At 41.7% G+C, this 28,000-nt stretch overlaps 1 protein-coding gene across 2 annotated transcripts; it reads left to right on the plus strand.

Annotated features, from left to right (window-relative positions):
• The first annotated feature begins 116 nt into the window (after positions 1–116).
• On the plus strand, positions 117–28,000 carry LOC117430701 (moesin). 2 transcript variants are annotated; one of them, XM_059000882.1, is made up of 13 exons: positions 117–519; positions 11,973–12,056; positions 18,425–18,520; positions 18,901–19,175; positions 19,670–19,753; positions 20,511–20,657; positions 20,989–21,085; positions 21,734–21,897; positions 22,235–22,365; positions 22,823–22,983; positions 24,351–24,443; positions 25,685–25,915; positions 26,494–28,000. In XM_059000882.1, the coding sequence occupies exons 1-13, from the start codon at positions 508–510 to the stop codon at positions 26,656–26,658; spliced, it is 1,740 nt and encodes a 579-aa protein (XP_058856865.1). In that variant the 5' UTR covers positions 117–507; the 3' UTR covers positions 26,659–28,000. The 2 variants fall into 2 exon arrangements, with proteins under 2 accessions (XP_058856865.1, XP_058856866.1); XM_059000883.1 differs by lacking the exons at positions 117–519; positions 18,425–18,520; positions 18,901–19,175 and having other exon boundaries at positions 11,998–12,056.

Below are 28,000 nucleotides of genomic sequence, written 5' to 3' on the forward strand. Positions count from 1 at the left end.
GACGAGTGGAAACTTGTTGCACCGTACTTAAAACGAGACCGATTCAAACACTGGAAGCATTGAAATATCCCTCATATAAAGTGCAGGAATTCCTGTCATCGTTATTAATGGACTTTGACTCAGAGATGGGTCAGCGTGCAGAAAGGTCCAGCACAGTCTTTGGGCGGGGTCTCTCTTCAAAACTCAACGCGAATGTCTTCATTTTTCCTGGGTGTGGTTTCAGACAGTTCCGTTAGCAGGAAATTCAGCTAGAGACCTACTCAGAGCTGCGAGAGCAAGATAACACTGAGCCACACAAACTTGAGAAAACTGCCGAAAAGAAAAAAAAAGAACAAGTTAATCCAAAAGAGTTTTGTTTAAACGGTGTGAAATAACTTCTCTTGGCAGTGTTCGTCTTGTGGCTGACCTTGCTGCTGGGGAAAGCTGATGGGCAAAAGTTAGAATTGCTGAAAAGTTTCGAGAGTACAGTTCATTTTCTCAAAGCTCTGAGCAGACCGAGACAGGAAAATGCCGAAAACCGTGAGTACTTACTTAAGTTGCTTACTTGTATATGCGTGTGTGTGATATATATATATATATATATATATATATATATATATATATATATATATATATATATATATATATATATTGTGTGTGTGTGTTTATTTTTTTGATTTTTATGAATCCAATTTTTTTTATGTATATAAGATTGCTATCAAAGTAGTGTGCCAGATTTTCTAAGTGTGCGAGATTAATTGGGGAAACAAGTTATGGTTACACTTAAATTACCTTTTTAATTAAAATTGTGGACTCCCGAGGACAGTAGGCGACTGGAAATATCTCAAAATGCACTGCTGAACACAGTTTCGATGGTAGTGTATTTACGTTCATACTGTAGCCAGTGTTTAATAATACTAACAATTTATATGTATGTATGCCCAAACCCCGGATTAATTGAATTTGTGTACCGTTAGGTAGAAACTAAAACATCATTAAACATGAAACTGCCATTACGCTGAGTTCGTTTTTTTACTGAAGAGGGTAGTTTCAGGAAGCAGAGGGGGGATGGGGTCGGGGCTGTTGGAAACCATGCGCATGTACTTTGTATCTCACAGCATCCCTCGGTTTATTGTAATGCTATTCGAGTGAGCTGTATCGCGAAAAACAGTTACTCAGTAGCGGCACAAAGAACCCCTGTCTGCTGCAACCTGATTGGTTGAAAAGTGTGCCTCTCAAATTCAATGGCCTTTCTGTGCCTAGAAATGCCTCCTGTCTGCCCACAGTCCTAGGCCCGGAGCCCAGCTTCATTTTGTTGCACATAGGCGGGTACTGTGTGGACAAATCTTTTTTATTTTTTATTCAGTGTTTTTTTTTTTTTTTAAATCGGATAATGGGACTTTTTGACAGTCAGGGTTAAGACAGCTATACACAGCAGCTAACGCAAATTGCGCTCCACCGGTAAACTGCTAAAACTAAGGCGTGGTTGCTTGTCGCCCACATGCGTGCATACTGAAATGCGTAACGTGGTGAATTGGAGATATGCGATTCCCTTAATACGACCAATTACCGTAGATTATACAGGCAGGGATGTGATCTTAACGGCCCACACTTGGAAACTTTTTTTTTTTGCGATGATAATATATCAGACTTTCATTTTAACTTTTTCAAAAGCAATATTAGATACTTACTAATAGTTATGTTTTTTTTTAAAAAGTCTACAGTAATGACAGTTTGCACTTTCTATAAATACTCTTGATTGATTTGTCTGTTTGCCTAATCGTGTGTTTCCATCCTCTCCACCTCTCAATAACACCTTGTAACCAGATAACCCAGCGGGTAGCTGCCTGCAATGTGCCCTGTTGTCATAGTGTACTGTGTACTAACAGCCCCCTAGCTCTGCTGTTTAAATGTTGTAACTATGTTTAGATATGTCTTTGGTGCCATGCATATAAATTAATAAACAAATCAATTGTCTCTTAGCTCGGTGGTCGTTTCTGAAGAGTTCTCTTGTAAAACAGGCTGTTAAGTAAAACATTCCTTCACTGTTGTGGTAAGAGAGAGGCCTTGTGATATTATTTGTTTATTTAGCAGACGCCTTTATCCAAGGCGACTGACAGAGACTAGGGTGTGTGAACTATGCATCAGCTGCAGAGTCACTTACAATTATATCTCACCTGAAAGACGGAGCACAAGGAGCTTAAGTGACTTGCTCAGGGTCACACAATGAGTCAGTGGTTGAGCTGGGATTTGAACCGGGGACCTCCTGGTTACAAGCCCGTTTCTTTAACCACTGGACCACGCAGCCTCCTATATATACCTGATACTTCATGACATATCCACATACAACTTTCACACAGCATTTCGTTTATTCTTTATTTCGATTTGTTTTTAAAAAGAGGACCCCTGAACAAGTACGTTGGAGAACCTCTTTGCTGACTCTGCAATCCTTCCCCTCTCACGCGTTGGTTTATTCGGTTAATGATTGTACACCCACATGACATCGTTGAGATTTCTACCATGGACACCGCAGGTATCGGTCTGTCCAGATCAAAGACGTGGATATCTGTGTCTTATAAATACTGGGTCCTGACCTGTGTCAAAAGGATGTGAGTCTGTTTTAATGAAATAATACAAGAAATGAGCTGGCTTACTTACCAGCGTTCTAGAACACGGTTCATGTACACCAAACTATATTGCATTTCATTGAAAAGACTCATTAAAACATTGTACAGGAACTCCTGAGTTAAGACTTTGTGAATAGATCCCAGGGTATGTCTTTGTTAGTATTTCTAGTTTTTATTCAGTTGCAATATCATGTTTAAAAAAAGTTACGCTTTTATTAGTCTTTATAATAATGAATGCAAGTAAATAATAAAAAAAAAATCTTGATTTCACCAGTTTGCCATCTGGTGGGAAGTAAATCTGACTAGGTAAGCAACTCTGAAATGAAGTGCATCCTCCTTCTGAAAGAATTCTCCAAGGCCTGTGCAAGCAGCTGTCTGTTTTCTTACCAGACTGGCATGGTTGTACTGGTTTAAACAGTAACGTTTCCACACGTGTTAAACACTTGCTTGTGTGTTATTGTAAGTACTTTACCCTACTCCCCTACCCAGCCGGTATATACAAAGAGCAGCAGTTAGGCACATGCTTAGTACTTTTACTGGTCTGCTGTTTTGAGTGGCGATAGAGATGAGAGTTAAATACGTTTTTTTTGGTCTGTTTTCAATGGATGGAAAATGATTTGATGTTGACAAAAGTGTTCCAGACTGCTGTTGACTTCTTTAATAACAGCATCTCAGTTACCAGACTTTATTTAATTAATCAACAGACTGTAATAAGTCATGTGTGAAAGCCAATTTATACCGTAAACATAAAAGGAATCTACTGTTCAAGGTGAAGTACAACACCAGCTATAATTTAAGAGGTCAGGGATTTGTTTTTTATTTCTAGCATTGTCTCGTTGCCATGGCATTCATTTTATTTACACCTACAATTTGCTGAATAGATTTATATTTCAAAAAGCAATAATAAAAAAAAACATTTGAAGGTTCCAGTTTTTGATTGCAAATTAAATTAACTTAGTTTTGTGATTGAACACAAAAACGGTCATTTTGGGGTTGGTAGTAAAACCAACTGGCATTCAATTCTTCCTTAAATACTGCTGGCCTTGGTTCAACTTCCCAAGAAACTGTGCTGCAGAGTGACTCAAGGCTCTGGCCTACGTCAGCTCCCCGCCGGCTCTTTCCTGGCTCCCAGTCACTTGATGCTGCCTTGGTCGGACGACCTTATTTGGCAGTTTATGAAGCAAAGCTCCCCGCTACAGGGAGCACAATGATGTGGTGTTATCTCAGCTCAGTCATCACCCAAGAAGCTAGGAGGCCGACCCGCTTTATTACACCACTATGCAGCCTCACGGAAAACACTAATTACAGCACCCCTAGACTTCCACACACACTCTCACTTACTCAGTGTCTGTACAATATGGAAATGGAGACATGATGTAATGAGCGGGGATTCCAGCATTTCAGCTAGGAGTGTAGTGACTAATAATAGCAGGCCAAATCAGGATAACGGAAAATATCTTTTTTTATTTATTTTTTGGCAAAAGGATCATCATGCCGATGTAGAGAATCAGTGCATGGTCTATTTATTACATGCTGTAGCTTCTTGTGTAACAGTCAGACCGAACAGTCTGTAGCTAAGGTTTTTCTGTGTGTGCGAGATATACCAATCAGATAAAAGAATGGAGTGTTGAGCGAACTCCAAATTGAGATCCTTATCACACAGAGAGAGTCCTTGGGGAGCATGAGAGCTGGAGCCTTGAATACCTCCTGATCATAGCTCCACTATAACCATGCTATTGTCCAGAGAGGCATGCTATTCACCGACGCTACAGCACAGCTATATCTCTAGTAGAGGCAGTATTTCAGATTTCAATCAGACCAAGCACAGCAACATGCTTGTCCCTGCCTGTCAAGATATCCTGCTTTGAAAATAGACAGAAGCTGAGGCTAATGGACAGAGGGTGTCTAGATAGGAATCTGCTTCTATATAGAGGTGCTATGCAGAATTCCGACACAGGGCGTGACCTACCTCAAATGCCCTTGAACCCAGCTGATTTCTGAACAGCTCCATTTCGGGTAGAGCTGGTAGAAGTGCGTTTGTTACAAGGGTTTAGTGCAGACTGGCCAGTTTCATATGCATGTTACCTTGACACTGCTGTGTTGTTGTGTTACTAGGGGTACTGTTACCAGGCTGATGCAGTGCATTCATATCAGTAACGCACACATAGTATTGATGCTTAATCAAGATACCACATGATCAGGCACTATTCAACATGGAAAGTGTGCATTTCTGTTGACTTTATGAATTTAAGATTTAACTGCCACACCATAGTTTCTTGACATCATTTATTAGTGTTTCCATCTTTGTATCTGCATATTATTATCGAATGCTTGGGTGTGTTGCTCCTGAGCTTGATTGTTTGGTCGTTGGCCGGGCTGGTCCCAAGAAATATATTTTCAGTGGATCTTAAAGCAGACACAACATGAAGGCCGGGATGATCTTTCTGTCTTTAATTCACTCGACCTGCATTTTAGTGCAAGAATATAAGAATGCCAAAGTGCATCCAGACTTGATTCGTGGTGTTTGCCAGTGAAATGAAGTCATGTGTTCATTATTGTACTGTTTTATATCTTGCATTTAAATTCTCAAACCGTTCAAGTGCTAAGCAACAGAGGCAACACATGTAAGTTTGTGTGGCTAGACCAGCGGTATGTAAGCAGGGCATGAAGTACCTCTGGAAGCATGACAAGCTGAGCGGAGATTAACAGTTTGTAATAAAGTAAGCTGCAGGCGGTAGCTGGTGTTAAAGGTTAAATAATATGAACTATCCCAGGGCTTGCAGCTGAATCTTGCAGCCGGGTGCTATAAAGCAGAGCAGTCTGTGAGAACAAAGCAGTTAATCAAGCTGTGTGGTGGTTTGGATTTGAATGGTGCAACACTGGGTTGAAACTGAAATGTTCTGACAAACACATTTCAAGACTGGCATCTTGCTCACTGGCGTGCCCAATTTAATCCAAGAGTCATTTCTTGTACGTTGGAGACTTCTTGTAGCTTCTAAAGTGAGTCTGGATGGAGTTTTGATTCACAGTGCACTGAATTCTTTTTGATCCCTGTATTGTCTTCAGTAAACGACCTGCTACAGGTTTTATTTCAGCTGCAGAAGTCATTGACGATTCGATTGTTTCATTAACTGCAGAACCCACTGCACAAGCCTTGGTTGGGTTTTGTGGTTTATTTGCCGCGGTATTAGATTACAAGCTTCCCGCCCAAATCAGGTTGCATTAGAAACCATCCACACGTCACAAACTCTGAATGAAACTTGTTTTGAAGACATGCGAAATCTAAATCAGCCAGTGGGTTTATGTCCCCAAGTTGCATGTTTTTCATCACCTCCGGTTTTTAAGTTTCTGTACAGAAAGTTGTCCTCCTTCTCATTTCCTGTTTATTTATCACATTTTGGTGTTTGACCTTGCTGGCACGTTGCTGACCTCTGCATTGTTACTGCAGAGAAGTCTCACAGGAGGAAGCCGAAAGCTAAATCCCTTCCCTGCTGTGGTCAAACAGAGTGTTTCACTGTTCAAAATTACATTTGATCATATATTTAAGCAGAGTTTGCTTTTAAGAAGGTCTGTATGTGATATTAATGAATATTGCATCAGGTACCGTTGCAGACTTTTTGATTACTAGTTTAGTTTGGCTCAGAGCCTGAAGATTATGTAAAAGCCATTTCACTGTAACCGCATTACAGACAGTGTTGCGTATAATTTGGAACACCAAGAACATAATTTTAAAGTCTTAACAAAATCTGTTTATTGAAACCCCAGCATCTGTAGCAGGGCATTAGTCACTTCAGGGTATTCTTATTTAGAGAGGTCTGAAATCACAGGGAGGGCCAGGTTTGATTTGTTTAATGCTGGTTGTTTTCCTTAACCCTTTTAGGTACAAGGGGACATATGTGTACCTCAAATAGAAAAGATGCTGTCTGTCTTATACATGCAATGAGGTGTCAGTTTCATCGTGATACTTGATTCACATTCAAATGTGTTTTAAGAAACCATTTTGAACAACCGCCCTATTCCTTGTGTACCTTAAGGAGTTGGGATGGATCATTTTAGGGTCAAGCCAGTGATACGTACTGTGCTGCAGTCTCTTGTAATGACCAAAACAAGAGAGTAAATATAGTTATATTTAATAGGGGGTATTTACTTCCTCCACACTTTGGATAATTAAAACAGACCTTTTTCATCGTTTTTAAATACTGGTTGCAGTACGTAATTAAGTGATGACCATTATACTACATACAGGTTTACTATAGTAAATATTATGAAAAATGATGTAGTCCATTTTTTAAGGGCTCCCAGTAAAATTAAATCCTGAAACAAGGTAGGTTCACCCCTTGAGGATAAAGCCCTTTACACAGGAATCTGTATTTCCGAGGAAAGCACAGGAACATTGTACCCTAGTGAATGAAACTAGAGTTGGAACCCTCTGTCCTGAATCACTGGGCATTCCAGTAATAGGAGCACTCCCAGTCCAGACAATGTAACTGGGAATTAGGCTGTGCAGCAGTTATCCTAAATTAACATTTAGGAAGGGTGTAACCTGTTCGATTTGTGCTGAAATAGAAGCTGTTCGTACATGTTCTGTCTCCTCATTGCTTTAATCATTGTTTTTAAAGTCCCTGCCTCCTACTAATTATTTAGAAGACAGTGTTAAACTGTTCAACTCCAAATCATTTGCATGTAAAACCTGCATTCCATGTGACCTTTGACCTTTAACCTGGATTCATGAAATGTTGACAGATCTGTTTGAAAACTTCATACGTGACGGTGGATTACCAGTCTATAGTTGTTGCTGGGAGTCCATGTTATGTGTTGTGTGTGTGCTTGCCTCAAGGCACTGTAATGCTTTGTGGAGTTAATCTGGAAACATAGGGACGTTTTACAACTGAGGTACGAAAAAGGTCATAAGAGAGCTAAAAACGAATAAACCTGCATTATTACCCAGCATCAAACCCCAATCGGTGTCGAGAGAAGTCAGTTACTGTCAAAGGAAAGACCTGTGACTTCTGGGTCTCAACAATGATTGTTCATTCAGTAATTGTTCTTGGAATAGACTCAAGAGAACTTTAAGGGACCCACCCTTACCATGGCAGCACTTTCCGTGTCTTAGTTCCTCCTTTACATATTCAAGATGAGCTATTTTTTTTTATATACCAGAAATAGTTTGTGAAACATTTTGAAGCAAAGCCTGTCTGACTGGTGTAATGAAGGGTTCAGGCCGCTCAGTGTCCTCGCTTCTGGACACAACAAGGTGGGAGTTCAGAGCTCTGGAGTAACCAGTAACACCCTGGAGTTTATTTTGATTTGCTTACCTCTTTATCTGTCTGTCTCAGTTCACTGCAGTGCCTCCAATAACAGTGGAGCATTCTTATTTAGCGGTTGATGTAATACCAATATACATGTAGAAATAATAAACTTCAGCTTGGTAATAGGTTTTGAAGGGGGAAAGTGCTCCACACCACACACTGCTGTCACAAAGCCCTGGTGTGATCCCCTCCCAGCAGACTGGTCCGCTCTCGTGTTGGTGAAGGCAGGAAGTGGCATTGTGACAGGCGCTTGTGATATTGAGGGAGGGCCACTGACACATTCAGTAACGTCAGCCACACAACTGTGAAATAGTGCAGCCCTTTGTGAGGGCCGTGGGGCGTCGCCAGCGTGGAGAACTTTGCATCATTCTTACCAAGCTTCTGGTGATTGTTTGAGACCAGGCTGGTCATAGTGAGACAGGGTTACAATCTCCTCCAACCCACTCTGCTGGCACTTTCTGAATGTGTACCTTCAGTCTTTGGCTAGCGGGGGCTTCCAGTCCATTGTTTCAGGCCTCCTTTTATTTTATTTGTCTCATTTGTCAATGATTCGTAAGGTCAAGTAGCAGGTCACATAACATCATCTCCCCATTTCCAGGAATTACACCTAAAGATTGCTGACTTTGAGATTAGTCAGATATGGCTTTAATTCCCTTAAAAGGATATGCAGTCAAAGATTGTGACTTTTCAAAGTGGACTGGTGTTTAGTGTAAAAGTGAAGGAGGAGGCAAAGGAAGCAACTCAGCAGAAGGGGGATGTGTTGCTATTGCTGTTGAAGTGAATGCAATTTCACACCTGGACTGTAGCTGTTTTGCATTTCTCATCACATTTTCTCTAATGAGATTCAAAGGAGCACTCATGCAGATGAAGCTTGTCAGCCTGCTTGGGCCCAAAGGCCTAGCTAAGAGGATGTGGTTTGCTTCCTCTAGTAGTACTGTACGATCGTATAGCTTTCTTGCAGAGCACTGAGTGTAGCTTGCTTACTGGAAGTGAGTATTACTGTGTGACAGTATTAACTAATACAGGAAATCAGCAACGCCATGGGTATGTTTTGCAACAGAAAGGACTTTTTACATGTTTGTTCATTCCATAAGTTCCGCACCAAAATATGTTTTTTATCCAGTTCGACAAACTTCTATTATTACTGTTAATTTAAGGTTGAAATATTTACTCAACACTTTCAATATGCTCACAGTCTCAGAACTCCACCCTGCTTTTCACCCAGCACACAGATCAAACAGATACAGCTGGTTCACAACCTGCCTTTCACAGTCCTCTGCAGCCGCTGTCTTCCCGCTTGCTTCAGCACTTCAGAAGCTGTCTCTGGGATGCTGGTCATTCCTGGTAGATGCACGGCACAGTGGTCCTGAATTTCAGTCTGGGTTAGGCTTAGCAACTCTGCGTCCATGTGATTATAATAAAGGCATTCCATTGGCTTCTGGTGTTGTTCATATTGATTAGCACAGAGGAAGGGTTAAATCTGAAACTGAATAACAGGTCACATTTTAAAGCAGGGGTCTCGAGCTCTGATTGGATTAGTGGTATGAAAAGCCCATTTAACTCTGCTGAAGAAGGGGACTGGTTTAATGAAGTGTAATCCCTGTAAAAATGGCAAGCGCTTTCATATGACTCGGTGGAAACGCGGGGTTAGGCAGGAGAACCTTTAAGAAACAGTTTGAGACCTGCGGGGAAAGCGTAATGTCTGTGAGTACGCCTGCTATATTCTGAAATCAAATGAATGTGACTGCAGTGGAATGCATGAGAGCAAGACGTTTAGATTGTGAAGCAGTACAGTTGTTAAATATGTCAAGCTTGGATCAAGAGTTCAAGTGAAAGGAATGATAGAATTGGGCTTGAGACAGTCCACTGAGTCTCAGAGTCCTAATGTGTGACCTCCTGAGAACAGCAGTTGGGGTAATAATTAGAAGCTTGAATGTTTTTAGCACACACCTTGCTAGAATGACCTTGGACTAGTACGATTACCACGAAACTTAAGCATATAATGGTGTGGGGATTGAGGTGTATTACTGTGACTACAGCTATTATAAAAAAACAAAAGCATAAGCGACTAAGGTCTCTAATTGGAAAGGTAAGCTTTTCACATAACAGCAACCCTGGGAACAAGTGGAAATTGCAAAACAGTGATGTGTGTTTTAGGACACAAAGAAAAAAGCTATTGAAACCCAATAGATGGTGGATGAATGGATTACTGATATAAAAGAAGGTTTCAAGATATTTTAATGAAAAAATAGGAGGGTTGGAGTCTAATTAATGACAACGCTGGCTTCAGTAACAGTGTTTTCAATCTGGAAGTCGGCAAGCCCTTCAAAAAGTGGCTTTTTCAGGGATAGACAGATGGTTTGTAAGAAAAGAAAGGTTCGTCTTCCAGACCAAAACATTTATTCAGCTAAACTCCGACTCATTGAGTGTTTAAGGGCTGTGGAATCAGGATTCAGTGATCCACAATGATTCGCAGTGGTCGTTTTACTCCTGCCCCCCTAGGACTGATTTTCTATACAAGTTGAAACCTGTCCCAGTGACTCTGTTTCAGGGGTATCCAGCTGTGCTGCTTTGCTGTGTTTGTACTTGTGGGACCATGACACATGATGTGTCCTGTGCGCTGGGAACAAAGCCCCCTCTGCTACAGAGAACTGTGATAGTTTGGGCCTCTTGGCATTCCACACGCCCGAAGCACAATGAATATGTTGAGTATGGCATGTTGTACTCAGACTATTTACAATACAAGCTGGAACTGTGGCGTTTAAATGAATTCTTGCAGTATATTTATGGACTCATATACTGTAAGAGGGGCAGCATTACATTTAGAAACCACAGTTTTAATGCAGTGCATTACCCTCCCCCTTCGCTGCCTTGTCTTAGGCTGGTACCCTGACAGTGGCAGGGCTGCCAAGTGATTTACCATAAGGACCAGCTTCCTGGGAAAGGGTTGTCACAGTCAGTCTTCTCTCCGCTTCTAATTGAGTCTTCACCCCTGGCAGTGAAAAACGCTTTGCAGGTTCAGTCTCTAAACACTGCAGGTCTCCCCGCTCCGCAGAGATTTGGCAGACAGCAGTACCAGGCACGGAAGACCTCCCTTCTCCCTCACCCTCAATGGAAAACATCATCAGTTTCAAATCAGTTTCTTATCCCCTGTGGAATGCGTGTGCTTCTTGAAGTTACATCCAAACCACTGATCGTTTTAGATGCTGTTGATGCAGTGATTGTCTCTTGCTTCTTTCCATATCAGCTGTGAGTGTTTTGTCGTGTAGTGTGCTATTGGAATCTTCAGAGTACTGTACATACACCCCTTAGATGAATTCATTAATCAGATTTGACATTATATTTAATCAGACATGAAGGACTAGCAAAACAAAAAACATACACTTTTTTTTTAATGAATCCTGATCTGTGTTCTGCTAGGCTATGCTTTTGCTTCCTCCCAGCCAGGACTGAACCCAGAAAGATGATGATTTCTCATTAAAAACTGGGTGGCTCCCAGAACTGGCCTTTCACTTCCCATTTTTAGCATTATGAGAAGTTATTGGCAACAATATCCTTATTTTTAGCAGCAGCTCATAGACATTTAGAGTTTCGGTATGACCTCTTATAGTGGAAGAGGTGAGAACTGTAAAATCTGTTTTCTACTCGGTGACTTCATGTGTAGGTTTTCAGATTTAGAGACAAAAACTGTGCATTCCCTTCCCTTACTGTAGTCTATTATTATTATTATTATTATTATTATTATTATTATTATGAATTACAAAACACATTTCAGACCAGCAAACACATTGTGTGTGATGTGTGCTTATGTAATAGTACACTGTAGCTGAGGGTCATAGTGAATTGCTATTGCTAACATAAACCCTAAACTGAATACCTGTTATGGTGAAGGGGAGTTGGGTTTATACCGGATTGTGCAAGGCTGCTGGAAGGCGTGAGATCTTTCGTCCCTAAGATTACTGGGCATCTAATGGGGTTTCTTGTATTGTGATTGTCTGGGCTGACCTGTGACAGGTAATAAAGCACTATAACGTTCTTGTGTTGGTTCTGTTCACAGATCAGCGTGCGAGTCACCACAATGGATGCAGAGCTGGAGTTTGCTATCCAGCCCAACACGACTGGTAAACAGCTCTTTGATCAGGTAGGTCCAAGCCTGGCCAGGTTCCTCTTCATAAAGCCACCATCTACCAGGGAACATGAGCTTACTTCTAGAGGGGCCTGCTTTTAATAATATAATCAGCTTGAGATCATAATAAGCCCCTCCTTTAACTTTATTAATCACACAGGGATGATGCCTCTCCACTCAAAACAGCAGGCCAGTAGCCTATTACAATGTGCATCTATGCCTTTTGGTATTTGTTGAAGATGCTGGAACTGTTGAATTTATTCTCCTAGTGCAGCCTTTCTTTAAAATGACTTGGTGCTGATGTATGGGTGACTGTAGTGCATTGCCCGGTCCATGCTGAAATGGAAACGTGCAGGCTGTGTATTTAGTGCTGCTGATTTGTACAGTTCCTGTTTTAGTAATCGTCCTTCTCCTCACAGCCCTGGCTCTGCCCTCAGTTACTGCAGCCTCTCTGCATGGACAGAACCCCCTCCCTGTGACCGGCACAGCAGCAGTGTTGCTTCAGACTGACGCCTTTCTGTTGAAGCCTTTCTCTCATTCGCTGCTTAATCCTTTGCAACGTGCCGTAGCAACGTGGTACAGCAGGGCACCATCTCATGCAGAACAGTCAGCTATATATATATATATATATATATATATATATATATATATATATATATATATATATATATATATAAATACTGCAGGAGTTCTTGTTAGTTTTAATAATCCTAAACGTTTCATTGAAAGGTTATATTGTATGTAATAATAATTATAATTATTCTCAGCAAATTAAAAATAACCCTATGAAACAGGATTTAACAACATGGTGGTGCTATTAACCCTAAACACACTTACTCTGGGCAGATATATTGTAGAACCATGCTCTTCTTTGAAGAGTTTTGGGTTACAGTAAGCCCTGTAAAAAAATTAAAAACATTGATATTCTGGAAAAACAAAAACATAGAAAGTGGCTTGACTTATTTTTTCCACTTCATTATTCTGCAGGCTCCAGTCTCTCCCAATAAAAATAAAAGCAGCAGTCCTTATTTGAACACTGGTGTGCTGCACATTGTGGTCCAGACTGGGGGAGGGGTTAAGTAGCAAACCTTTTAACAAGCCCCTCAAATCAGCCTTCTCCAAACAGGGTTACATTTAATAAGTCTGTTCCTACATGCTGTGGTAACAGCAGGATAAGAGCTGCTCATGTGTTATACTTTCCTTCGACACACAGAAGCTGCAAGGGTGGGAACTCTAGATTGGGAGCAGGGGGCAGAAAGATCAGAATTATTATTTACAGCTGTTTGGGAGTCCGTTAGCTATTCCAGCTGCAATCCCCTAAGGTCCAATTTAGCCAACGGTCGACCGCTGACTCACAGTATCCATTTTCTCTGTGAACTGATTCAGCTCTCCACGTTCAAGACAGCACAGACTGGCTTTGTAATGTGTTCCCTGTGCCTGCTGCTGCTGCTGCTGCCACACACACACACACACACATTAGGCAGTCCGCAGTGATTTGCAGTGGTTAGTAGCAAGCTGCTTAGTTAGGAGATGGGATTGTATAAACTTGTTTCAGCAGTATATGGGTGTGGTCTGTACTGCACTGCGTTTGGATTAAACAAACAAAACACTGGGTGTTTTCCAGTGCCTCTCATGTGACAGGAGCGGAAAGATCTAGAAGTAGTTGTGAAGATTGTTCAAGTCATCACTGCTTTCATTTCTAATGCTTGTCTGGACTCCTTTTGTTCTAATCGTTTGATATTATAGTTTATAATGTAACCCTGTTTTAGCACTGAGAAGCGTTGCAGAAAGACTGCCCTCAGATAGATAATTAAACTGTTTCAGTGTCTCAAAGGAGTACTAGAGTGGTCAGTGGAGTTATCCTGCAGACCTGCACCGGTGCCACTTGTGGTGTCTGCGTTGTAATAATTTTGTGCTGCATGAAGTTTGTTCGTTTCGCGAGGCTGGGGACATGTGTGAAGATTTCCTGTGTTGGCGGGTCAGGGTTGTAAAATAGAGGGTCTGTGGTAAAATAACTGCCTTTCACTTGTGGGATTTGTTCCCAGACGAGGCTCCTGCTCCTGCCAGATTAGATGCAATATGGGAAACAGCCACAGCTTTCCATAGTGCATGTGCTCAAGGAACGTTCATTTTGTGGATGTGGCATTAATCAGCTTATAGGATAGCAGGGTCATGCATGAGCTAGTATAGGCACAGTACAGGAAAATAAAGGGGTGCGTTTCTAAATGAGGCTTCCCTAAAGAAATACATTGGTTTTGTGTAACCCAATTCTGGTAGTCCAGGTATTTTTTATTTTATTTTTATTTTTTTCCCCCATCTGCTTCACAATACATTATAATGGAGTGTACACTAGATTAGATACTGTAGTTAGAGTAGTATTGTATAATGTGCTAATTAATGCTAATGAAGAATCTAAATAATGACAGCAGATAATGTTAAACAGGAGAAACAGGATGTCGGGTCATTAATTGGTTATCCATTAGATTAGAGTCAAGAAACAGCAATGCCCCGGATCACACCTGGGATTAATTAGAATTACAATTACAGCAGAATTGTTTGAAATCACAATTACAATTACATTAAAGTAACATAAACAACTGCCCACATTAACATGTTTCCTCTATTTATCCTAAATAACCCAGCAACAATTGCAGGGATAAATATAGAAACATACTATAGAACTTTTATTCATTTTTTTCAAATAAACGGGGTCACTAAAAGTGTTTGAAAATACAAGAGCAATGATCGTATGACGAATAAATGCCAAACTGAACTGTATTGATCAGTTATGTGGTATAATTACTGTTCCGCAGCTGTGCCCAGGTTCAATTTCCAATGCTGTTGTAATTGAATTAGGAATTGCACAATTACACTTGTAATGGACCCCAGGCGTGCCCCAAGCTACCCACAGGCACAGGATGTTGACAGCAGCTGCAATAAACTCCTCACTGTAATACGTGATGCTGATGCTTTCACATGAACTAAAAACAGCTGAATAATTCAAATCAGTGTTCCACTGTTCTGTGCCCGGCAGTAAAGTGTTCTTACAGCAGCTGGCCCTGTGAGTACAGTTTCAATACAGCACATGCTGTGAACATCTGGCAGCCCCTGAGACGACTATTGCAGGACTCTCAATCGCATTCAAAAAGCACTTAATGCCCACATAAATGGATAAAGACCCAGTGGCCAAACTGCTGACCTCTTCCTCGGTGCGGGTAGATTTCTTGGCAGTCGTTTGGTTTTTAGCGCCTCCCAGACACAACACGTAGCAGTCTGATTGAAAGCATCTTGGTCTGGGATGCTTTTCCGCTGTTTGTGCAGGAGCAGATGGGCTTTCTCTGGTGACGTGCGTTCTGATTTGGACACATGGGCCGGCTTCCTGTGGATCCACAATGAGACTCTTGTTTTCCCTTTCAGAATACAATCCTCGCCTGTCCTATTCACCCTCGTTCCCCTCTTATTGTTTTTCTCTTTCCTTTTGAAAGAGCAGTATGATAAAGCTACTTGTGAACGTGTACTGACTGCACACTATACTGTATTAGCCTCTCATTCAGCCTACATGTAAACAGCAAGGTGTGCCCGTGTCAGCCACAGTGTGAACACCTACACACTGTATTGACCACTTCTGGTGTTTCTATGCCTTACTGTATCTGTATTTTACTCCTGCTTTCCATCCTGAATAAAATTGTGATTTGCCATAGGTGCTTGCCACCTGCTGGGCACTAAACACATGACGTGGGATAAATTAACATTTAGAAAAAGCATGATTGGAAAATATAAATTCACGCTGTAGGAACAAATTTTGCAGTTTATTTTCCCAAAGAGCCTTTTCCCAGCTAACTCATCAACTTTACTGTGGTGTCTCCCAAGTTCAGACAACTATGGAAATCAATTGAAATCAGTAACATCCTGAGCTGAAACTGCCTGGGCTGTACGGTATATAGACAGGAAGTTTCCAGCTACACTGTTAGTGGAATTTCTTGGCTTCCTGAACTAGACTAGCTTGCCTTCGTGATCCCTTTGTCTCTTGAGATTGAAGGCTGTTATTTTAAGACGCTGAAGTGGGGAACATGGAAACAGTGCCCTGTCAGAACTGAAGGGATAAAGAGGCCTGGCTTGTGTAACAGCAATACACAGTATGTGTCGTCATGCACAGGATGTTCATTTATTGTACAGCAAATTAGTCAGCAGTGCAGTGACCAAGTAAACGATGCAATATCAGGGATTTCATAAAGAGGGCAAGGCTATTTTAGGGTTATCCCAGGAGATGACAGCTCAGTTTTGTGGAAGTTCATTTATTTAGGTGCAGTCTGAAAATGACCATGTGCAGTGCTTTTGGAAATTGAAACGACTTCCTGATGATATTTCTGTTAAACATTACGCAGTGTTTCACTGCTTTACAGAACAATACGGAATCCATTGGGAGGTAATTCCTCGCAAAAGCCATCACATGTTTAATCTGAGTGAGAAAATGGGCACATTTTGACATCTATTGAGAGTAGTTTACACGTCCTGTAATTGCAAGAGAAAACTATAACTCCAGACAGCTAGCAGTGCAACCTGCGTCTCTCTGTAAAAACAGTGAGAGTAACAGTTCCTAGAGGCTAAAGAAAGAGCTTGTGAGAGTTGTGCAGATTCCACAGTACAACATCCATTGCCCAGTAAATATGGGGTGCTAGTCAGAAGTGAGAATTTACCCTCCATGAGTACAGTACTGCTAGAAAACCAGCAACTCGGAAAATTGACTCGGAGTGCATTAAAAGATGAAGATTGCGTTCAGGGACACAGCCTGAAGTAGTGTTACTGTACTACTTCAAAAGTCCTTCACCTTTTAATGAAGTGTGGGTTTGGTTTAGACTCTAGCGCTCCCCTGGCCTTTTCATTTTCCAAGAGCATCAACAGGAACATTCGTTTATTTCTAATGAAACTGGCTCGCTCTTCCTGTATTGGGTCTGATGCTGACTGGAGCCGACATTCTTAATAGGAGGTCTTGCAGCTAATCTTCTGAGAGAGCAGACAATTGGATTACCCATTCGCTGTCAGACTGCTTTATAATCTTTGAATCTTTTTTTTTTTTTTACCCCATTCCCAATGATACAGTTCATGTTTAGATGAACGCTCATCCCACTTCCCTGTACCAGACCCCTCTCTTACATTGGGTGCTTTGTTAAATTGTAATTAGGATTGACACAGAATTGGAGTTGGCTCTGTGCTGAAAGGACGTCCTTTTCTTGATGTAAGATAATATGGCATGATTCAGTTTTAGAAAAATAAATAAACAAGCCTGCAAAATAGTATTCAGCCAGAAACGGCTATTTTTTACTAAATAAGTCTTTCCATTCAGCGCTGAATAAAGTTGTTGGTGAGGTTTCAGCTGGTCTGGACAGTGTGAACCTTATTTAGAAAACTTGCCAGCTTTACGATATATAGTATTTATTCATTCTTTAACCAGGAATAAAACCACTGAGACGATCTCTACGATATTGCTTTGTCATGCTGGTGACTGTAGTATTGTTGTCAGTCCTGTAGAATACTGTAGTCAGGGAATAAATGTTGTTGAAGAACCGTTGTACCTTTTTAAAAATACTCCCTAACAAGAACTTTCCACCTCCTTGCATATTTATTTTGTTTAACAGAAATCTTTCGTCACTATTAAGGTTCAAGGCCTCATCTTGGTGCAGGCTATTTTGCTATTTTAACTGTGTGCAATGGGCCTTGTTCTTCTGCTCGCCTCCTCTGACACCTCCCACCCGCTCTCCTGGAAACTCAAGCCTTTTCTGAGCTTGCGGCTCAGCAGACACCCACCTCAAGGTTTAGTTACCATCTCAGGAATGTGCCGCCAGACCCTGCTTGTTGATTTTATACAGCTGGAAAGGGGAGGGAGGGTCTTGCGCAGGGCTCCGTTGATAGGAGTCTTTGATTTTTGCTGATTCACAGCTTGTGGTGGATTTAGATTTAGTTTTAACCAGCTTGTTAAATATATTTTATGGTGACACTGGAACAGTATAGACGGCTTAAATACCCGCCAAAAAATGCCCAAATGCACATGAGTGAGTGTCATTTAAAGTTGAAATATTATAAAATGTAAAGCAAAAACACATAAACCAACAATAGAATTTAGCACATTGTAACTGCTGCTACAGCGTGTATTGTGGCAGCAAATAAACCGGTCCATTTCCAGATATAGGTTTTCAGTAGTGCAGGTCCACAGTCCTCCTGGTAGAGGTGTGGTGCTTGCTAGTTAGCTTGACCGAGGCGTTCAGAGCTGTTGATGGAGGGGGGTTGCAGGTCCACAGTCCTCCTGGTAGAACGGGCGGGAAGCTGCAAGGTGCAGCAGAGCTGTGATGTCACTAATAAACGCCACGGCTTTGATTTTTTCCCAGGTGGTGAAGACCATCGGCCTAAGGGAGGTGTGGTTCTTCGGACTGCAGTACCAGGACACCAAGAGCTTCTCCACATGGCTCAAGCTCAACAAGAAGGTGAGCGGCTTTTACTGTTTTGTCAGGAGCGTCATCTGTGGCCTCGCAGCGGCTCCCAGCTTGGTGGATAGTTCATATAACATTGAGGACTGTCATCTGCTCCTGCTCCAGGTGCACCCAGCAGTCATCGCTTCTATAAATGTGTAAAAGCAGCTTGGTGTTTTGCTGTTGTAAGGGCCATATTTTCAAAGTTTCCTTTCCATTCTTTAATTAACTAACCCTATTTTTTTAAAGGAGAAAAAAAAAACATGTTAATGTTGCAGAACGTTACCAAAACACATTAAGAGGATATCTTGAAATATAGAACTTAGTTGATTTGGTTTTAGTTTGGTTAAATTAATGAAATGCTGGAGTAAACGTTTTGTCGCGTGCCCCTGCAGGTGACTGCCCAGGATGTGCGCAAGGAAAGCCCCCTGCTGTTCAAGTTCCGTGCGAAGTTCTACCCCGAGGACGTGTCCGAGGAGCTGATCCAGGACATCACGCAGCGCCTCTTCTTCCTGCAGGTCAAGGAGGGGCTCCTCAACGATGACATCTACTGCCCGCCCGAGACCGCCGTGCTGCTCGGCTCCTACGCCGTGCAAGCCAAGTACGGAGACTTCAACAAAGACCTGCACAAAACAGGCTACCTGAGCAACGACAAGCTGCTGCCACAGAGGTAGGCCCTGCTTCTAGAGCGAAGCTTCAATCTCTAGTCCTTCAGCTGCAATTATCCTTTTCAATACATTTCTGTTTGGCACCATCACAGTGGGTGTGTTATATCTTTATTAGTCCATGTCTTTGTACATATTTGTACAGGGAAGCTGGCTCAGCTGCACACCTCATTATCAAAGGGACCAGGAGCAGCAGCAGTATTGTAATGACTGTGTGTGATTCCACATGTACTGCACAATAACAGCAATCCATCTAAAATCTCGCCGTCAGCTTTCAACACCACCACCCACCCTTACATTTCCTTTGAAGCTTTTAGAAGTGATTTCAATTTGGCTCGATTCAAATCCCTATTATTTGGTGCTCTGTATCAAATCCCCTCTGGTAAGAAAGCATTCCTTGGAAATGGGTGCCAGGCTGAGGAGAGGGGGTTTGCTCGAAGTGGCGTGGGTTGTGGTTGGCGTGGCGTTTTCATATATCCCGGCTGGTTTTTGTCTGCAGAGTGTTGGAGCAGCACAAGCTGAACAAGGAGCAGTGGGAGGAGCGGATTCAGGTCTGGCACGAGGAACACAGAGGAATTCTAAGGTATCTTACACAGGGAATACTGCGCATTCTAGAACTGCTGCGCTTACCACACAGAACCCAGGGTCACACTTATCAACCAGTGGTGTTCTTTACAGAGTCCTGGAACTTCCTAATAATAGCCCTGTGACTGTGTGACTGATAAAATGAGGGTGAAATCAGGTTCTATTTTTAACACACTTCCAGCTACACAACGTTAATGAAGGGATCTGTTGGGTTAATAACTCTTTTTGACACAAGTAAAATGGGGCTTAAACCATTCACAGTGTTTAAATGCATTATTTTCACCATGGTATACAGTACACTGACACAAAGCATAGGAAAGCAGGCACAATCATGGCTAAAACAAAAGGAAACATTCAAAACGTGGTCAAATAATGCTAGTTTTTACCTGTGTAATATATTCGGAAGACACTGATTTAAGAGGCTTTTATTTTTCTCCTGCAAACGAAGGTAAAATAATCACAGCAAACAATCAGGTCCAGTGATTTAAAACCATTTTGAAATATGAATTTTCAGAAAAAACAAACAAAAAAAAAACGCTGGTCTGCATTCATGCATTTTGTAACAATTGTAAGTCGCTCTGGATAAGGGTGTCTGCTAAGAAATAAATAATAATAATAACTCAAGTGGCCATTAAGCCATTCCCTCGCCCTGTGCTTTCTTTCTTTCTATCTTTTTTTTTTTTAAGGTCAAATATATTTGAGTAGTTTCACGAGGACACATTGAGATCCATGCTTTTGTCTCTGTCTCTGAATAGAGAGGATTCCATGATGGAGTACCTGAAGATCGCCCAGGATCTGGAGATGTACGGAGTGAACTATTTCAGCATCAAGAACAAGAAAGGCTCTGAACTGTGGCTGGGAGTGGACGCCCTGGGACTCAATATATACGAGCATAATGACAAGTACGCTCTACACAGCACAGGCAAAGCAGGACTGGACTGGACTGAGGGCTATGGGTGCTGTTATCTAGCAAGTAATGCCCTGCTGGGTTGGGTATTCATCAGAGTCACAAATCTGTCTTCTATGTTTTGTACAGTGCTGTAATTTACTTGCACAGCACTCGTACAACATAAGAGGCTAATTGTGAATGTTGATGCGAGATTGCTCTTGTGAATATCTAAATATTGAGACGGGGCAACAGCATTGTAGACTCAGCACTTCACAGCTGTGTCAAGTAACAAGCTCCACTGCAGTCTATATTTATAACTTGTTTTTTTACCCTCTGTTTTAAAGGATGAACCCTAAGATTGGATTCCCATGGAGTGAAATCAGAAATATTTCCTTTAACGATAAGAAGTTTGTAATCAAGCCGATTGACAAGAAAGCTCCTGTAAGTACTCACCACAGTATTTATTTATTATTACATTTTAGGGCATGTCTTATGCATATGTTAACATTAAGGGAATCATATGGAACTTAAAATGCAACCCAGCACACAGTAATAAGTGTTTCTAATGTCATCATTATATTTTAGTTTTCTATTTAAATAAAAGAATACCTTTGTCCAGGCTTCTGAAGGACTGTACCATACCATACCAATTTAATTTACAGTATATAGCGTCCTTCATGTGCAAGCATTCCAGGATACTATGAAGAAATAAAATATAAAATAAAATAAACAGCAAGTCTAAAGAGCTCCAAACTGCTCGCTAGTGAAAGGCCAAATCAGAACTTAGATTTAAAAATACTGACCGACTCAGAATTCTGGATACAATATCGACGTGAGTTCCAAAGTGAAGGAGCTCGAAAACTAAAAGTCCTTGAACTGTAGGTTTTTAACCTAGTTCTTGGAATAACCAACCAGGGCCAGAACCACGAATAGCCTTGGAATAGGACACATGAACGGGACTATCGGGTTGTTTTGTTAGGTTGATCATTTTGTCCTGGGCTCAACAACAAAAAGACATGCTGCCAATCTGCATGTTGGCACTGGGTGACGTCGCAGAGGGTGGATAAAGACGCCTGCTCTCTGTTTCAGGACTTTGTGTTTTACGCCCCTCGTCTGAGGATCAACAAGCGCATCCTGGCTCTGTGCATGGGTAACCACGAGCTGTACATGCGGCGGCGCAAGCCTGACACCATCGAGGTGCAGCAGATGAAGGCGCAGGCCCGCGAGGAGAAGCACCAGAAGCAGATGGACAGGTCGGTGCTGCTCTGCATTAATGCATTCACAAAAAAATAAAATGAAAAAAGAACGTTTCCCCATTGATTTTTAAATCCAGTTTAAATGCAAAAACAAGAACAGGCGGTAATGCACCCGTAATGTCCATAACTAAATCGAATTGTGATGATTGCATACTTCTATCACCCATTCTTTAACTCCTAATGCCTAATTTAATGCCTAAGAGACCTTGACTTTTATTGACTTTAAAAAAACAAACCTAGCAGTGCATCAAAGACTGGATTAAACCTGTTGAAAGCATGCCCCTTAGTTTGCATGAGTGGAGGGAGCTGCCCCCTGACTGTGCTGTTCTCACAGGGCACTGCTGGAGAATGAGAAGAAGAAGCGAGAGATGGCTGAGAAGGACAAGGAGAAGATTGAGAAGGAGAAGGCAGAGCTGATGGAAAAGCTCGCCCTGATTGAGGAGCAGACAAAGAAGGCCCAGCAAGGTTGGGATCCACACATGTAGTATTGGACTGTGTATATAATCCACACAGTATAGTATAGGACTGTGTATATAATACACACAATATAGTATAGGACTGTGTATATAATCCACACAGTATAGTATAGCACTGTGTATATAATCCACACAGTATAGTATAGGACTGTGTATATAATCCACACAGTATAGTATAGCACTGTGTATATAATCCACACAGTATAGTATAGGACTGTGTATATAATCCACACAATATAGGAGAACATGACCAGGTACCTGCAGGTTATTATGAGGGGGGTTAGTCATTTGGGCCTTATTTAATAACTAGCTCTTACAGTGCAATACAATCTGTTCATCCTAACACAATGCTGGGCACTGGTTCAGCTCAGGATTAGAATGGTGGTGGTGGTGGTGTGGGGGGGGGGGGGGTGACAGAGCCTGACCGAGCATCCCTCTCCCCTCAGAGCTGGAGGAGCAGACCCGACGGGCCATCGAGCTGGATCAGGAGAGGAAGCGGGCCAAGGAGGAGGCAGAGAGGCTGGAGAAGGAGCGCAGGATGGCAGAGGAGGCCAAGGCCGCCCTGCTGCATCAGTCTGAGAGCCAAATGAAGAACCAGGAGCACCTGGTGAGGAAACCAACAGATAAAACCGCATCGATTCAAACCAGGTGTACAGACACAGACCCGGATCCACTGACAGAATCCCCGCTCAGTATGCAGGACAGGGCATTTACTGCCACTACAGCCCATATACCTGCCTCTCTATTATACCTGGCATGTGTGGTTTGGATAAATCACTACCAACATGCGTGTAGTTAGAATACTTCAGCACTCAAATTTCAGGTACAGTGGTGATGTTAATTGCTTAGAGCAGGGGTTTTCAACTGGGGGTACGCCTACCCTTGGGGGTACTTCTAAGGGTCATAGGGGGTACGTAGGACGACTCAGAATTGCACAAATAAAAATGAAAGTAAAAAATAATGATTTTTTAACAGCATATATTCTCTAAAACACTGTGTAAAATTATGTAATCTTTGTTTAGCTGCTCAGAGTGAACCGCAGATGAAAACAAATACACAGAATCTATCACGTCCACATCTTCCACCTGTACGCATGCTCGATTTTGATTGAGTGTCTTATATATAGGTGAAGCAGGCGTATGCTGGCTTTAATAATAAAAGGAAGTGCATCATTGTTAAGTATTAGAGTTTTAAGCGAATACGAGTGCTTCCAAAGAGATTCCCAAATACTGTCTTAATTATGTGCATCCAATTAAGTTTTAAGAATTAAGTCTGCTGTTTAGTATTCTGTCTTAAACCAGCAGTTTGTCAGCCCCAGACTGTTTATTGCAACTGTGGTACCCTTCAGTGAATGAAGATTATAAAGGGTACTTTAGCTGAAACCTCCTGACAGAAGGGGTCACAGTTTCGATTGCCGTATATCCCTTGATTTTCAAGCGCAGCATTACTGGAGAGCACACTAAACTGCTTTACATAAACAAGAATTCTTACCGACCCGAAAAAATTGTTTTTTACAGAAGATGTTGATGAGTTGATAGATCTATCTGATGGCTAACTTCTTCACATTTACGCACCCGCCAAACAATTTGGTGTAAAATCAAAACCAGACCCAGCATTAATAAAATTATTTTAGGTCCTAGTTCCTGAGGGGTGTGGCTCCACTGATACTTTACAGTTTTTAGGTAGGAGATCACTTATGGAGACAATGCTTTTTTTTCACATTCAAACTAGATAATCGTAAGGTATATTTCATCATCTTAATAATCTTCAGACTCTCAGCTGTTTAGAAAGGTTTAATATGGTTTACGTTCTGTGGATATTTGTCCTGATACACAAGCAGAAAGTCAAGTTATGTCACTCAGACTTCAAACAGGTAGAATGTTCACCGGAGTGGAAGGGTTAAATGCACATCTGTGCAGAAGGCGAGGATAGCTTTCATTTTTATATCTGCTGACTCGTGTTCTGTTTCTGCAGGCCACTGAACTGGCGGAATTAACTTCGAAAATCTCCCTCCTGGAGGACACCCAGAAGAAGAAGGAAACCGAAGCCATGGAGTGGCAGCAGAAGGTGCGGTGCTCCTTGTGTGTCACCAACTGTCAAGAGAGCTGAGCTGCAGTGTGCAGGGCAGGACTTAGAAACAAACCAAGAGCTTTTGGCTCCAAGGCTGTATGCGCTTTCTTGGTCATTTTATTGCCTCTCAGCTCTTAAGATTCCCTGAATTCCCCTTAATAAACCAAAGGTATAAGTTTGAATTCTGGGCTATATAGCACAGTGGTCATGAAAGGGTTAACAGTACTAAGCATGGGTACCCAGCATAGGGCTGTTATAGGTAGGGCGGAATTAAAAGCAATTATCAGGATGACAACAATGTTCCAAGCATATGAGGCGTACTATCGGCTAAAAGTGGATTCTTGCCCCAGAGCAAAATCTTAATAAGCTAATCAGTCCCCTGTCATTTTTTCCTTATTCTAAAAATAGTGACCTGACCCACAGTGTAACTGACACATGTACGTATGTAGCTCTGTATAGACCCCAGCTGTGTGTGTCTGTGGGTGTGGGTGTGTGTGTGGGGGGGCCGGGGGGGGGGGGGGGGGGGGGGGTGTGTGCGGAGCGGAGCTCGTCCTAGGCGTCTCTGTCTATGAAGGGTGGTCTCGGTTTCTTTAAGGCAGGGAAATCCTGTTTGCCTGGGAGGATGTTGGGTGCCCCATTGTGTTATTTTCCATATTTTTGGGGGTTTTGAAAGAATATGATAATAAATGGCAATTCCCACATGTCCTGTTATTGTGCTTCCTAAAATAAACACAGAGGTAGTGTAGTGTTCCCTTGCTTTATGAATTGAAACGCTGTCTATGCAATACAGCCGACAGGGTTTCAAAATCAAAAGTCAAAGCAGTGTAGCAGTCCGGGATGTTTGTTGTAGGGGCACTGATAGTTTAGTTTCAGGCAGGTGTTAAATGTTAAATCATTGTCAAACATAGGTGGTAAACTTAGTGTGTAGAGTAAAGCTATTTCTGTTTCATACTAGTCTTAGGTAATCTGGTAAAATTGGATCATATATCACCATGCCAAAACATCAGAAGCTTGACAGTTTAATATACTGCCATTTAATATACTGATTAAAAAATGAAAGCCTGTTACAAAGTAGATCCTAATGATTGCTAAAGACCGTCCTTGACTTCTAATAGCTATGCATCATTAATGAAGAGATTTGTGAAACAATCCCATTTGAGGGAGTAGAAAACCGATCCCCTTGGCTGTAGCAGTGTTTTGAAATGCCTAACTGTGTGTGTGTGTCTGTGCTGCTGCAGGCAGCCTCGGTCCAGGAGGACCTGGAGAGGACCAAGGAGGAGCTGAGGAAGAAGGTGATGGTGTGTCACGTTCAGGAGCCAGTCCACTCAGAGAATGAGAACGACGAGAACGAGGAGAATGGAGCCGAGGCCAGTGCAGAGCTCACGTCAGAGGGGACCATCCAAGACCGCAGTGAGGAGGAGCGCAGGACCGAGGCCGAGAAGAACGAGCGCGTGCAGAAGCACCTCCTGGTGAGCAGGGGACCCAGAGGGAGGGGCTTAGCTGTGGAATAACAGATGAACATGCCTGGCTGTTTAAAACAGGATATATTCACCCAGTTTAATGGTTCCCCTATCCACGCAATACAGTATTGGAGCGCTGTTTGACAAGCATAAGCATTAGATAGCAAAAAACACAAGTTTACTTGAACCGAGGGGTGAGACACAGCCAGGAATGCAGTTCAATTACAGGACCAGTCTAGATATCAGATATGGTTCTTTGTAAACTATTTTTATTAACTTGGTGGCACAGTGGGATGTCAGTGCCTTGGACACTGGCCATCATCTCTGGGACCTGGGTCAGCGATGTGATTTGTAGTTTTAGATTCTCTGGGACCTGGGTCATCGATGTGATTGTAGTTTTAGATGTTTGAGTTTGATTGTGAGTAGAGCTGTTGTTATTTCATGATCATTCAGTTAATTTATAGTGAAGTTATTCTGATAGAAAACTGTGCTGTTTCAGAACCCTTCACTAATTGTCTGTCCAGAATGTAGCGAGGGAGCACCGCTGTGTGCTGTCATTTAGTGACCCTGTTTTCTTTCTTCTTAAGGCTCTGACCTCCGAGCTCGCCAACGCCCGGGACGAGACCAAGAAAACGGCGAACGACATGATACACGCGGAGAACGTGCGGGCGGGGCGTGACAAGTACAAGACGCTGCGCCAGATCCGGCAAGGCAACACCAAACAGCGTGTCGACGAGTTTGAGTCCATGTGATCTGCACCAGCCAGTCGCACCGCAGGAAAGTCCCAGCGGGCCTGTCGCCCTTCACTGCAAACCTGCTTTCACTGGACTCTGAAAAGAACAACACTGATTGCATTGCTATCACTGTTTAACAGTATGGAGGGGATCTTGTGCCTTCATATTGCAGCCTGCAGCATAGTTCCTTTAGTCCCGCTTGCAATTTAATTCCAGTTGTAGTCTGTACTGATCAGTACAGGAGCTACATCTTTATCTACCATGTCCAGTTTTATTATGCAAACTTCATCCCTGTGCTGTAATTTAACCTTGATGATACAAGCCACCAATGGAATAGAATTAAAATTAAATATTGAGATAGGCATCATGTGGTAAAGTCAGTATTATGTGAGTGGAACTTTGCACTACCTCAGTGCTACACACACACACACGCACACACATTATATATATATATGCATGCGCAGGTCTGTTTTGCCAATTGGCCACATTGCCAAAGGAAACAGTGTCCAGTTGTGCAGCTACCGCAAGACTCGAAATCCTTTTATATGTTGTGCCTTTAAAGCAATACAATGTGAAGTGCAGGTTTGCAGTGTGTAAAACGGCAGGTCCGCCAGTGTCAGTAATTTCAGTAAAGGATGAAAAATGCTGAAAAAAAACTGTATTTCTTAAAATTAAGTTTTTTTTTTTTTTTTTTTTTTTAACTACAATATTGTGTTCTTGGAAAGGTACATAATTCCCACCTGTGAACGCAATGAAAGGCAAATACGTACTTTTGCAGTATTATTAAAAAAAAAAAAAAAAAAAAAAGTTCAGTATTAGAAATGTTTATTCAATAAATTCAGTACATAGCATTGCAAAGCCACAATTAGTGCTTTCTGCTTGGTTACACATCTCAATGAGTATTCTATTTTCAATGTGTATCTACTATAATGGCTCTCTTATACCTGTGCACAGTTTCATAGATACATAGGAGGTTTTTTATATAACAAATCTGTATATTAAAAGCACCAGCTGTTTTAAAAAGGATTTAAAAAAAATGAAAAGTGCCGCTTGATTAAGACTTGTAGAACATTTTTTGTTTGTATTAAAAAAACAGATAAAAAGAACTAGCTTTTTGATTTTTGTAAAAGAAGCGTCTATTTACTAATGTAACCGTCCCATTGGCATGTTAGTTTTACGTTTTTGTTCATTTAAATTATGTGAAAGACAAAAAAAAAAAAAAAAAAAAGTTCCTATCTAAAGAATGTTAATATTGTTGTGTTGCTGTATTTCTAATGCCAAGCGGAGCTTGTTCTGCCGATAGGTTTGCTGCTCAGAAAGCATTCTCAAACTGTTAATAAAATTGAACAAATAAAGACAA

The sequence above is a fragment of the Acipenser ruthenus genome, chromosome 26, assembly GCF_902713425.1.
Source record: "Acipenser ruthenus chromosome 26, fAciRut3.2 maternal haplotype, whole genome shotgun sequence".
In the NCBI taxonomy this organism is placed as follows: Eukaryota; Metazoa; Chordata; class Actinopteri; order Acipenseriformes; family Acipenseridae; genus Acipenser; species Acipenser ruthenus.